Genomic DNA, 13,320 nt, shown 5'->3' with positions numbered 1-13,320 from the left:
CACATCTATTCAAAAAGCTAATATATGATATAGTGATTCCGAGTCACATGTACTATACCTAAGACCTAAAATAGTATAGTTTCTAGTGTTTGGTAGAAAAGACAATTCATGTATAGACACACAAACACACGCAATGTATTGCTGTAGCCTTTGACTCCTTTAAATAACATTATACCATAAAAAAAACTTAAGCAACCACCGAGAAAGAACAAGATACAGAGAACAAGCCTGGAGTTATAAGTAAGTGGAGCAGTAAAAGTGAATCTTCGTCGATGCAGAGGCTGGAGAGGCTGAGAACCCAACCAGTGATAACGTTCAACGACTAATGAAGGTTGGGTTCATAGTGATACCAAGACCGGAGATGAAATCAACAAGGATGGAGAATGGCAACACATTCAGTTATATTTTTTTAGACTTTTTAGTTTATTCTTTCTTTCATAGTTATTATCAGATAGTTTGAAATTTTAGATTTTACTCTTGGTGGTTCGTGCTTACTTGAATTTAGGACTTCCCGTTATACACAAAACTTCTAGTTTTTTATTTTGTGGTGTTCAGTTCCTTTCAAGAGTCTCCAAAGCTTCATTTTTGTTTAATATCCAAGATATAAGCAAGGGGGCCATCGCCCCCTCTGGCCCCTACAAGAATCCGCCCCTATTGGAATCTCATCTTCATCATTATCAACGACCGCATTGTTATTCTGAACCGGGATATTTGGTTCATCATATCGTGCAAAATACTCATCACGTAGTCCCTCTCTTCTTATAAAATTATGAAGCGCAAAACATGCTAGGGTAATGTTTCGTTGTGTAACCAACGAGAATGGTGTCATCCTCTTCAATATAGGGAATCGTGCTTTCAAGACACCAAAAGCATGCTCAATGACATTCCGAAGTTTTGCATGTGCATGGTTAAACTTTTCTTTATTCGTTAATGCACGTCTTTGATGGAAATTTCCAAGCCAATACCTCACATTACGGTACGGTGCCATAAAACCTCGAATGTTTGCATAGGCGGCATCACAAAGATAATACTTATCTGTAAAAAAACAAAAAAAAGTCATTTATTTTTCAAACTAAGATAAAACTATTTAAATAACCATTAATATACCTGATGGTGGAAGCGGGAATGGTGCATGTGGATTTGCTAATGCTTCTGATAAAATTCTAGAATCGTGTGCTATCCCTTCCCAACCGGCCACAACAAACGTAAACATCATGTTGAAGTCACATATTGCCAATACGTTTTGGTAACAATCTCCTTTTCCCCTACTTCTATATAAATCCCGTTTGTTTCCTGGGACAACAACATGTATCAAAGTGCCAACAAGTGCACCAACTGCTCCCTTGAACGCCTGTCGTAGTCTCCTATTATGTCCCGGAATGTTTGGATTCGGATTAAAAGAAGTTGGTACTATAATGTCATGTGAGAAAAGCAACATTTTGTCCAACACTTCATGAAAAAACTTATGAATTGTTTGCTTTGAGTGTTGAAATCTCTGCTTGATAATCACATAACGTTGGTTATGACCGATCATCATAAAAAACATAGCCATCTTCTCCTCGACCGACACATGTTTGCTATCCTTTAATGCATAGTTTACTCTAAAATGAGCACATAGCCGGACAACTGATTCACGGGACATGCGTAGGACTTCAAGACATTGTAGAGGATTACGGTGAAGTAACTCTAACGTAAATTCATGTCCCGTCATTTCCGAATCGTTGTCCCGCACTCGTTTCACACCCCTCTTCCAAAAGTAGCGGATGTACAAGTACAAAAGAATTATGAGTAATATCTTTTTGTCGTGATCCATTACAAACCTATTAATCAGCAAAACATAACATAACATAAGATAATAACATAACATAAGACTCAAGAGCCAACTAACATAAGATAATAACATAACATAACATTCAAGTACAAAATACTAAAAATAACATAACATTCAAGTACCAAATACTAAAAATAACATTCAAGTACTAAAACATTGCAATTAAAACCTAAACAACTCAAGCGTATAAACTTAACGAACAATCTTTCCATCCTTTAAAACTCCTAAACTTGTAGTTGTCATCTCGATCCATCCTCTTAATATTTGCGGACCATTAGGCAAATTTACCCACATCTCTCTCATATTCATGGTCCCTCGAAAAATATGATACGCACCAAATCGTAAAGGGTCTACTGGGTCTAACTTGAGCAACTCAAGCTTCTCTAAGCATTAGGGAATTGTTGGCCCTTGAGTCAAATGGCGTAGAGCTTTTTGCATCTCCAGTGCTAAATCATCATCATTAATAGAAACTTTAGGCGAGGCACAAGAAGGTGGATCAAGTGAGGCACTAGGAGCTCGAGGTCTTGGAGTTGAGGGTTTAGCCCTTTTGTTGGGGTTACAAAAGGTGAATCAACAGAAGGTGAAGCAGCAGAAGATGGAGGCTGAGTATGACTGGAAAAGAAGTCATCCTCATCTATGTTAATGGAAGGGGCGTCCATAAGCTGTAGTGGTGCGACATGGAAAGAAGATAATCCATGTCCCGATGGTGTTTGGGATGTGGCATAGCTCCGATTACCAGATGCACTGTTACCATCAAAGAGTTCTGCACAAAGCTCTGGAAACACTAATGGGACGGTTTTCAAAGAAGCAGCTTTCGGATGTCCCTAAACGCAATCAATGTAACAAAAGTAATATAAGAATAAATGACAACTATATAAACAAAACACATATAAATATGTGTGTGTGTGTATATATATATATATACCTTTTTAAAGTTCTCCCACTCCTCATTTGTTAAGTTAAAAGTATTTGTTTGTGGATTGTAAAGGTTTCCAGTTTTGTTTTTTAAGTATAACCATCCTATGTATTTCGCTTTAAGGTTATCATAGGCGTTTTTTAATTGTTGTTGATTCAAATCCACGCTAAACTTTTCCTTAATGGTTTTTCCTCACTTATGCCATGATTGTTTGTGCAAACTCAAACATTTTCTACCCACGGTTTGCACTTCTTCAATACAAGTTTGCAATAAGCATTTTTTTTGCTCATTGGTCCATGTATGTTTATCTCCCATTGCTAATAACAAAAAAATAGAATACATACTTTAGCTACAAAGATTAATCATATTACAACACAATCAACAAATAAGTTTAGCATATTCAACAAAAATACATCATTAGTGAACAAAAAAAAAACGTATAACCAAAGATTATACAACACAATCAACAAATAAGTATTTAAGCACAAACTAGGGGGGCCGAAACCAAAATTCAAAACAAATCCATATAAATAAGTTTGACAAATAGATTTTAAAAAAATTGGTAATAACATAAAAACCATTATTGTTTGTCATTTTTTCCGATTTAATCACCTAATTTTTATTTATGCTAAATTAACTATCTGTTTTTTAATAAAAATTCTATCACAACCACTGTAACATGCAAATGTTGGTCAAACATGTAATGTTTTTTGTTTTTCTACAAAACAACTATATTTTCAAAAATTCTTTTGCAACCACCAACCTTTTAGTGGTTTTAAGAAAAATACATACCTTACCTAACTAAGAAATATAACAATAAATCCTTAATATTCAATAAATTAACAAGTTGCGTAACTATATATATATATATATATATATATATATATATATATATATATATATATATATATATATATATATATAATAGTTTTTTTCACAATTAAGAAATGTTTTTTTAATAGTTAAATGATATTGTTGCTTTTGCAGCTTTTGGCATAAAGTACACTATTGTCCATATTTTTTACTGTTGAGACTTTGAAAAAAAAGAGAGTTTACCCACTATAATTTCTTTCAGGTAAAAATCTTGTTTTCCGGTAGAGGCGGAGGAGATGTAGAACATAAAGAGGCTACTCATATTTCCGGAAAAGGGATTAGAAATAAGACCCCATATGAGAACCAAAAACTCATACACCCAGCACTCCAAAGCGTCAAAATTTTACCAGAATGTATACTCAATAAAACAAAGCTTGAAATATCGATGGTGTCAATCAGGTATTAACAAGTTTTAATTGTAGTACAAGTATTATTTTGACTTCAAGAATAATCAATCAAATAGCATATATACATGGTAAACAGTAGCACAATCGGTACCCTATAAGAAATCAGAAAAAAAAACCTAACCTTTTTAAGTGCGCTGAGAATGAAGGATGCTGAGAACATGCAATTGACAGCAGCACCGGTGACCGGCGAGGGAGGGTTAGCGGAGGGCGGGGGCTGACTTCGGTCTACAACAGGACCGATCGGTGCTGAGAACGAACAAGGAGAATGAGCGAAGAAGAAAAAGGGGACTCGAGCGGCATTTTTCTATTTAGGGCAGTGGCATCTTTTTTTTTGTAGTGTGTTTTTTAGACGAGGTTATAAGCGGTTAGAAGAACAAAGCATAATGTTGTATGGGGAAGAGGACGGGAAGAGGTTTTTGAACCCGAAGTCTGCAGAAAAACAAACTGCTGCGAACTTAAAAGTGTTGCGCGTGTGCTGCGCCACGCAGCACTAAGAGGTTAGAAGAGCTTTTTTTTTAAAAAAAAAAAAAAAAAACAACCATAGTCTTTCACCACATCCAACCATCTCCTCTTTCTCACATTTAGGTTTGGATGACCCATGAGATACTTCAGGCTCCTTTGGTCCATGTATATGGTACACCAAATCCCGTACAAATAGTGACGCTAGATCTTGAGAGCGAACACCACCACCCCTAACTCTAGATCGTGGGTGAGATATCTCGTCTCATGAGGCTTGAACTTCCTCGATGCGTATGCTATCACGTTCCCTCTCTGCATCAACACTACACCCAACTCAGATATAGATGCATCGCAGTATACCACAAAGTCCTCCACTCCCTCGGGAAGGGATAACACCGGGGCTTCACACAATCTCTAGCAAAGAGTCTCGAATGAGGCCTGCTGTTCAGGACCCCAATTTTGGAGAAATCTCTGATAAATCTCCGATAGTAGTCGGCCAATCCTAGGAAACTTCTGATCTCGGTGGGGGATCTCAGCACCTCCCATCTCATAACTGCCTCAATATTGGCCGGGTCGACCAATATCTCATTCTGATTAATGAGGTGCCCTAGGAACTGGACCTCTTGTAACCAGAAATCACACTTGGAGAATTTGGCATAAAGCCTCCCGGATCTCAACACACCAAGAATCTCTCTCAGATGCTCCTCATGCTGCTCTCTGGATCTCGAGTACACCAAGATATCATCTATGAACATGATCACCAATCGATCCAACATCGGTCTGCACACCCGGTTCATGAGATCCATGAACGCTGCCGGTGCGTTGGTGAGCCAAAAAGGCATCACCACGAACTCGTAGTGCCCATAACGAGTCGTAAAAGCCATCTTATGAATATCCTCCTCGTGGACTCTCATATGATAATATCCAGACCTCAAATCAATATTGGAAAACCAAGATACCCCTTGCAAGTAATCAAACAAATCGTCGATCCTCGAAAGTGGATAACGGTTCTTGACCGTTAGCTTGTTCAACTCCCGGTAATCAATGTACATTTTATTGACAAAAAGGATCGACGCTCCCCATGACGAGCTACTCGGTCTGATAAAACCCTTCCCCAGTAGCTCCTGAAGCTGCAAGGATAGCTACTGCATCTCTGATGGTGCAAGGTGATAAGGTGCCTTGGCGATAGGCACCGCACCCAGAACCAAATCAATCCGGAACTCCACTTGTCTCTTGGGAGGCACACCTAGTAACTCCTCAGGAAAAACATCTAGAAACCCACTCACTATTGGAACCTCAATGATAGAACTCGGTCTCTGGGTAGCAACCCGCGTATCCATGAAATACGCTACAAAACCCTTGCAACCCTACTGTAGACTCTGTATCGCTCTGGCAGCTGAGCAAAATGCTGACCCAAATCGGGTACCCTCGCCATACACTATAAGCACTCCCCCACTAGGGTCTCGTATGGTCACCAACTGATGCTTGCAGTCGATCATAGCTCCAAAACAGCTTAACCAGTCCATGCCCACAATAACATAGACATCAGCCATCGCGATCGGAATCAGATCTATCGGAAACTCAACACCAAAAAATCACATCAGTAGCAAACATTATGTGCTCATCGGCTATAGAAACTCTCAGAGGTCGACTCAACGCCTCACATCAGATACTAATTTGATGACTAAACGCTAATGACACAAAGGATTGACTCGCACCCGAGTCGAATAACACAAAAGCAGGTACAAAACTCACAGGAAAATTACCTATACACTACACATTATAAGTACAAAATAACTCAAATAGAATAAAAAAAGAACACATACCAGCCATGACATCTGGTGCTACGCGAACCTCCTCCGTTGTCAGCTGAAAGGCTCTCCCATGAACCTTCGGTGCCTCATCTTTCGTTGGTCGCCCCTCGGTAGCTCGCATAGCAGAAGGTGCAGATCCATGTGCTAATCCATGAAGTAGCTGGGGGCACTTGGCCTTTTGATAGCCGATCTGGTTGTAGTGAAAGCAGACTGCAAAAGCCTTGGGGAAATCCCTTGCCATGTGCCCCTCTTTGTCGCACATGAAGCAAGACCCCACTCGACATCTCCCTTTATGACTCTTGCCGCACTTCCCACAAGTGCGGCCTTTCTGGCCTCCTAATCTCGAATATGCGAGCTTAGCCCGCTTTCCATCTGGCTGAGACTGTGCTGGCCACCGGTCTCTCCCCTGAGACTCCACCTCCTCCCTGGCCTGAGTCTCCAGCTCATCTCCCTCTTTCGGGCATTTTCTCGAGGCTCAGAAAATGACCGATAAGATTAGTTCGCCACGAACTCAAGAATATCTCTACTCAAAATTCTCAAATACCTACTCATACGTGCTTGCTCGTTAGACACGTGTTCAGGGCAGAACAATGCCCTCTTATGAAACATCCTCGTAATCACTGTCACAGACTCTGTCTTCTACTTGAGAGACAGGAACTCCCGGACCAATCATTCCCTGTCCACCAAGGGAACATATGCATCTCGGAACATTGATGTAAATCTCTCCCATGTCACTGCAGTGTGGTCTGCAGGAGTAAGACTGGCTATCACAAACTTCCACCAATCCATCACTCCCAAGCGAAGCTGGTTCAGCGCGAACCGTACCCTTAAGTGCTTTGAACATGAAAAAGTGTAGACGCACCCCTCAAACTCTGGTGGCTTCGTGTTGTTGAACTCTCGGTACAACTATGAGTCAACCCCTGTAGCATGGCAGCAACGACTGCTGCGGTGGCTGCAGTAGCAGCCGCCTGGGTAACAGCAACATATCGCTCATCAAACGCCTCGATCAGAGTGGTCTTGATATACCCAAACATCTCTGGGATAGCCTCTCGTGTAGTTGTGACCACCTCGTCATGAATCATCTTGCGAATCTCATCATCACTGACTCCACTACTCTCTGGGTTATGGTGCGTACCCAGCATGATGTCTCTAAAACACAACACAAAATAATTAGAGACTCGCTCAAGTATACTCACACCTGATCAATCTCCCCTTCTTGTTCGTTAGCACCTTAATGATTCTTACTTGGACTGCCTACAGATTTGGTGCTTTCAGTAGTACGGGCCTAATAATACCTTCCACACCACATCTGTATTCATCCTAAGTCCTCTTCCTAGGATCCCAATTCACAAGTACTCTATATCTCACAAAGAAAAAAATACTCTCTCAGAAGACTTCTCATAAGCTCATCTAGGTGTCTCTCCTAGATTTCCTTTCAACTCAAGAACCCTTTCTAGCTGATTTCTGCTAATACTCATACTCAAAAGCAATCACAGATAGCAGCAACTCTTAGGCTAAGGCATCACAAATCATGCCACTCTAGTCCTAAAATATGAAATACCTAGCCTACTCTCTAGCATGCATAATATCTCATAAATATCTCACAACACAAAAGTAAGGGTATTTAGGGAAATTACCATTCGGGCTCTGGCTGATTGTACACACTGATCCAACTCATTTCTCTTAAACTCTTTCTTAATTTAGAAAAATTATCTCTTTTGAAAAATTTCCTCAAATCCTCAGTTTGAGTTCAAACACACCTGGAGGTGCATCCGAATCTCTCAAACCAAGGCTCTGATACCAACTTGTAGCGACATAAATTTTCAAACCAAAATTTTCAATTTAAAAACACATTTACCACAGTAATAAAATCTCAAAATGTCACAATGTAAAATCATCAAATCTGATAATAAAAAACTTTATATATCAAACTCTAGGATCCTCTCAATCATAACTCAATCTTTGATGTGTGTACAATAAAGACGGCGCCTTCCCGTGATCATGAGAAGTGCCTGAAACACATAACATGGTAAGCACGAAGCTTAGTAAATTCCCCAAATTCCACATACAACTCTTTAGCCACTCAAGGCTATAACTCTGTAAGACCCTCAGGTCAATGTGTCTCAGTGGGACCCTCCAGTCCCATAACTCTGATTGACCCTCCGGTTCGTACTCTGTAGACCATCTGGTCCTAACTCTGTAACTCATAATAATACATGGCATAAATCACACAATGCAGGATATCACAGTACTCAAATAAACACATAAAACCCTCCGGTCACACGCAACTCATATTACCACTGTAGGTATGTATAGTGAAAAGACTCACCTCGTAAGCTAGCAAGTAAAAGTCTTGTACTCGGAAATCTCAAACTAGCCTCCGCCTAACACATAGGATAAGTATCTCTAATTAATACTCTACTCATACTCAAATACACCAAAAGTTGTTCTCTTTTTCTGTCTAACTCTTGGAATGGGTAAAGGACCATTCTACCCCTCCATGGTCTCCATTACTCATGTTGACCAAACCCTACAGTCAACAGAAGTCAACTCGAGTCAAAAGTCCAAGTTTGACCTGACTCGCCGAGTGCACTCATGCGACTCATCAAGTCCACTCGTTCCTCATAAGCCTCGTGAAGGTCTAGCTCATTGAGTTAACCCCTAACTCGTCGAGCTATCACATGGTCCAGCTCATCGGGAGAAACCCTAACCGACTCGTCGAGTCAGTTCGTGGACTCGGCGAGTCCCTTCGATTTGATTTCTCATTCAGACGATTTAAGGCAGATCTATCACTCCAAACACTAGATCTACCATCCTAAGGCTCGATTGTTACGTAAAGTTTCGATCTTTACGCTCATGTCTGGTGGTTTTGCTCCAATTTACCAATACATGTTCCCACAAGGTGTTAAACACAATACTCCTCACATGGATGAATAAAGTTGGGACCTTTGGGCTCTAGAGACCTCACAAGGTCCAGATCTGAGGTTTAAACCTCTAGATAACTTAGTATTCTCGAAGTCCTAAATAAAATGTGATGAAAACCCTAACTTCTTTAACTCGTGAAATCTAATCAAATAAAGGGGAAATATTCAAGATTTTTACCTTCCTCTTGAAGCTCTGGATGAAATGGCCTGAACCCCAACAACTCCTTCTTGTTCCTTGCTAAACAAACTCCTCTTCCTTCTCAAAGATGCACTAAAATCCTTCAAGGTTAGGTTGGAGAATCTCTTAGCTCACTACACTCGTTTGGGGTTTCACACAGTAAGGTTAAGCAGCTGGTGAGCCACAAATGAGGCTATATGTGTCCTTATATAGTCCTCAAACTCGGGGATTTAGGGTTTCACTTCACAGTGTCTACTCGGCGAGTCGACCCTCTAAATCGTCGAGTAGATTATTTATCCCACGTGGCACAATGCAACTCTACACAGCGAGTTATAGCACCAACTCGTCGAGTTGCTCAATGGTCCTCAAAATAAATAAATAGATAATATACCTGGGAGTAAGGATGTTACAATAAGGATTTACCCAATCTAAGGCAGATCACTATTTTTTTAAAAAGGAAAAGGGCCAACTTATATGGTACTTTTAGTATATGTGGATAACATTGTATCAACAGGTGCTTCCATCAATGAAATTGATGATATAAAACAACGATTAAGGAAAAAGTTTAAGCTTAAAGATTTGGGAAAGTTGAAACATGTTTTGGGCCTTGAAATTGCTATATCTTAAGAAGGAATCTTTATTTCATAGAGACAATATGTTCTCAATGTGCTAGAAGACACAAACATGTTGGCTGCCAAACCAATCTACTATCCCATGGACCCTGCTTGCAAAACTTCGAATTTTAGTCGTGCACCATTACATGATCCTTTTAAGTACAGACGACTTATGTCTTATTAGGAGGTTAATTTACTTAACCATAATGAGGCCATATATCACATATGATGTTAATCGATTAAGCCAATTTGTTACCAATCCTATAATTACACATCTTCAAGCTGCAAACCATCTTTTAAAGTTTTTAAAGTTTAATCATGGTCAAGGCTTTTTTAAATCTTCTTAGAAGGTCCGTTTCTGGGTTTTTTTGCATTTTCAAAGGTGATTCCATGATTTCATAGAAATCAAAGAAGCAAAAAGTCATATCTGGATCATCAACATAATTTGAATATCGAGCTATTATTGTTACTATAGTGGAGATTATTTGGCTTCATCGTTTGCTTCCTAATTTTTACATGCATCTCACTAAATCCACTTTGTATTTTGTGATAATGAATCTGCAATTCAGCTTGCATCCAATCCAGCATTCCATGAAAAGACTAAGCATATTGAGCTCCATTTGCATTTTATACTAGACAAGATCTTAGAAAATACCATTAAGCTCATGCCTATACGCTCAACGGATCAACTGGCAGACATTTTCACAAAACCATTAACCAAACACAAGATGTTACCGATTGTATCCGAGATGGATTTTAAAAACATTATCCAAAGGCCATCTTGAGGGGGGGGGGGGGGGGGTAATAACATTGTACTTTCAATTATGTTATTTCTGTTATGCTTACTCAAACACAGTTAGTTATGTGATTATGATTATACAATTAATTTAATTATAGTTGTTAGTTGTTAGGTGCAAATTAGTAACTAGTGCGTAAAATAATAAGATGTATATATTCCTTCTCTTTGTAATAGAGTAGATAGATTGAATATGGTAGTTTCATTTTCTTTAATTCTTTTTATAGTTTATTTTAGCATATTTCATTTATAATTTAGCTAATTTTCATGCATATTTTTCTTTCTTTATTTTATGACTATTTCGGGTATTTTTCTAGTTTCATGAGCATAATTGTAGATTTTAAGGAAACTAGCAAAGTGGGATATTTAGGAGACATATGGACTTGGAAGACAGCAAGGATTATGAGCTTGATAACTAGTGGAGAGGATGTATGGAGCGGGCTTGTTGATTATTTGAAGGCTTGGAGAATATGAACTTTGAATTTGCAAGAAAATGGAAGAATATTTGTGCATGCGGGATTACTGATCGGGCGAGTACACGAGCTATATGTGATTTGGAGAAGTCAAATTGCACTTAAAATGAAGAAAAATTAAAGAAAAACGGGCTAGGAGCTGATTGAACTCAAACTGGGACAGTGAACTAAGTTGTGGAGGCCCAAAACTCAATGAATCCCACATAAGGGTCACCCGCGCAACCCAACCATGAAGATTCTCTTTGTAATAGAGTAGATAGATTGAATGCACAAATTCTTTTCATCTTTTTCAAGTGCAAGTTAGTTACTAGTGTGTATAATAATTAGATATATATATTCCTTCTCTTTGTAATAGAATAGATAGATTGAATAACAGGTCATTTTTCATCTCCTCTTTTTCTCTGATGATACATGGATCAAAGGGTTTTCGAATTAAAGAGTATTGATAACATATTCTTACCATCTCAATCACTCTGCAAACCGTATTTGAACTTATGAAATCGAGATTTTGTTATATTAATTGAGTAAATATTTTGATCTAAAAATTCGATCACAGAGAATGGAGTAAAACCTCCGATAAATAGAAAAGGACCTAAAAGGGAAAAACATAAATTAAGGCAATAAATCAGGAGATAAAAAAAGGAGGGGATAATATCGAACATTGAAAACCAATACTCCCCCTCAAGGTGGAGCATGTAAATTAACAATGCCCAACTTGTCAAGAAGGAACGAAGTTGAGCAGCTCCGAGACCCTTCATAAGAAGATCGGCAAGTTGAAGCTTCGAGTCGATCGGCATAGGGCAAATTTCTTTCGATTCAACACGTTCACGAACGAAGTAGCAGTCCATTTCAACGTGCTTAGTGTGTTCGTGAAAGACGGGATTATTAGCAATGTGTCGAGCTGCTTGATTGTCACAGAAAATGGTGGTGGATGCAAGTTGGGGAAAGCCGAGTTCCTTCAAGAGCCATCGCATCCAAATAAGTTCGCTAACGGTGGCAGCCATGGCCCGATATTCGGCCTCAGCGGAAGAGCGTGAAACAACAAACTACTTTTTTGTTTTCCACGAAATGGGGGTGCCACCGAGAAGAACCAAGTAACCCGTTCGAGAGCGCCGTGTGAGAGGACAACCAAGCCAATCTGAGTCACAGTAGACGACTAAATTCACGCTACCTTCTTTTGGTAAAAGAATACCTTGACCAGGTGTATCTTTGAGGTATCGTAAAATTCTGAACAAGGCATCCATATGATTTTTGCGAGTATCTGAAACGAATTGACTGAGGATGTTAACCGAGTAAGCAATGTCTGGACGGGTGGCCTGAAGATAGAGTAATCGGCTAATGAGTCGTCGGTAATGAGTGGCATCGACCTTGGGATCTTTGTCATCCATAGCAAGTTTGATGTTTTGTTCGATGGGAAAAGAGCTCGGGCGACACCCTTCCATGCCACAATCCTCCAAAATGTCAAGAGTGTACTTTCGTTGGCTCAAAACAAGACCACTCGAAGTCTGTGCGACTTCAACCCCAATGAAATACTTTAACTCACCGAGATCTTTTATGCTAAACTGGTCATGCAGGCTTTGTTTGATTTCTTGTATCTTTTTAGAATTATTTCCCGTAATGATGACATCATCAACGTATATGAGGCTAGCAATGAAAATGCCATCTTTTCGGTAGATAAAAAGGGAATGATCTGATTTTAATGAACAAAAACCAAGACCAAGAAGAGCGGTGGTGAACTTTTGATACCAGTTTCGAGAGGCTTGTTTGAGGCCGTAGAGAGATTTTTGTAGCCGACATACCCGAGTCTCGTTTTCCTTGGAAAAACCTTGCGGTATTTTCATGTATACTTCTTCGTGAAGGTCGCCGTGTAGAAAGGCATTGTTAACGTCGAGTTGGTGGATGAGCCAATTGTTCTTGGTGGCCACGACAAGTAGCGTACGAACAGTGATGAGTTTTGCTACCGGAGCAAACGTGTCATGAAAATCTTCTCCTTCAATTTGCGTAAATCCCTTAGCCACGCGAAACATCCCAAAAT

At 39.5% G+C, this 13,320-nt stretch overlaps 1 protein-coding gene across 1 annotated transcript; it reads right to left on the bottom strand.

The window, feature by feature from the left end:
- Positions 1-589: 589 nt before the first annotated feature.
- Positions 590-1,711, bottom strand: LOC145016887 (uncharacterized). The gene is made up of 2 exons (XM_078975055.1): positions 1,108-1,711; positions 590-1,035 (listed from the first exon to the last, which is right to left on the bottom strand). The coding sequence occupies exons 1-2, from the start codon at positions 1,709-1,711 to the stop codon at positions 590-592; spliced, it is 1,050 nt and encodes a 349-aa protein (XP_078831181.1).
- Between the last annotated feature and the right edge of the window lie 11,609 nt (positions 1,712-13,320).

The sequence above is a fragment of the Lactuca saligna genome, chromosome 9, assembly GCF_052625555.1.
Source record: "Lactuca saligna cultivar CGN05327 chromosome 9, ASM5262555v1, whole genome shotgun sequence".
Taxonomy (NCBI): Eukaryota; Viridiplantae; Streptophyta; class Magnoliopsida; order Asterales; family Asteraceae; genus Lactuca; species Lactuca saligna.
Note: the sequence above shows the minus strand (reverse complement) of the source record. Positions and strands in the feature narration are given on the sequence as shown.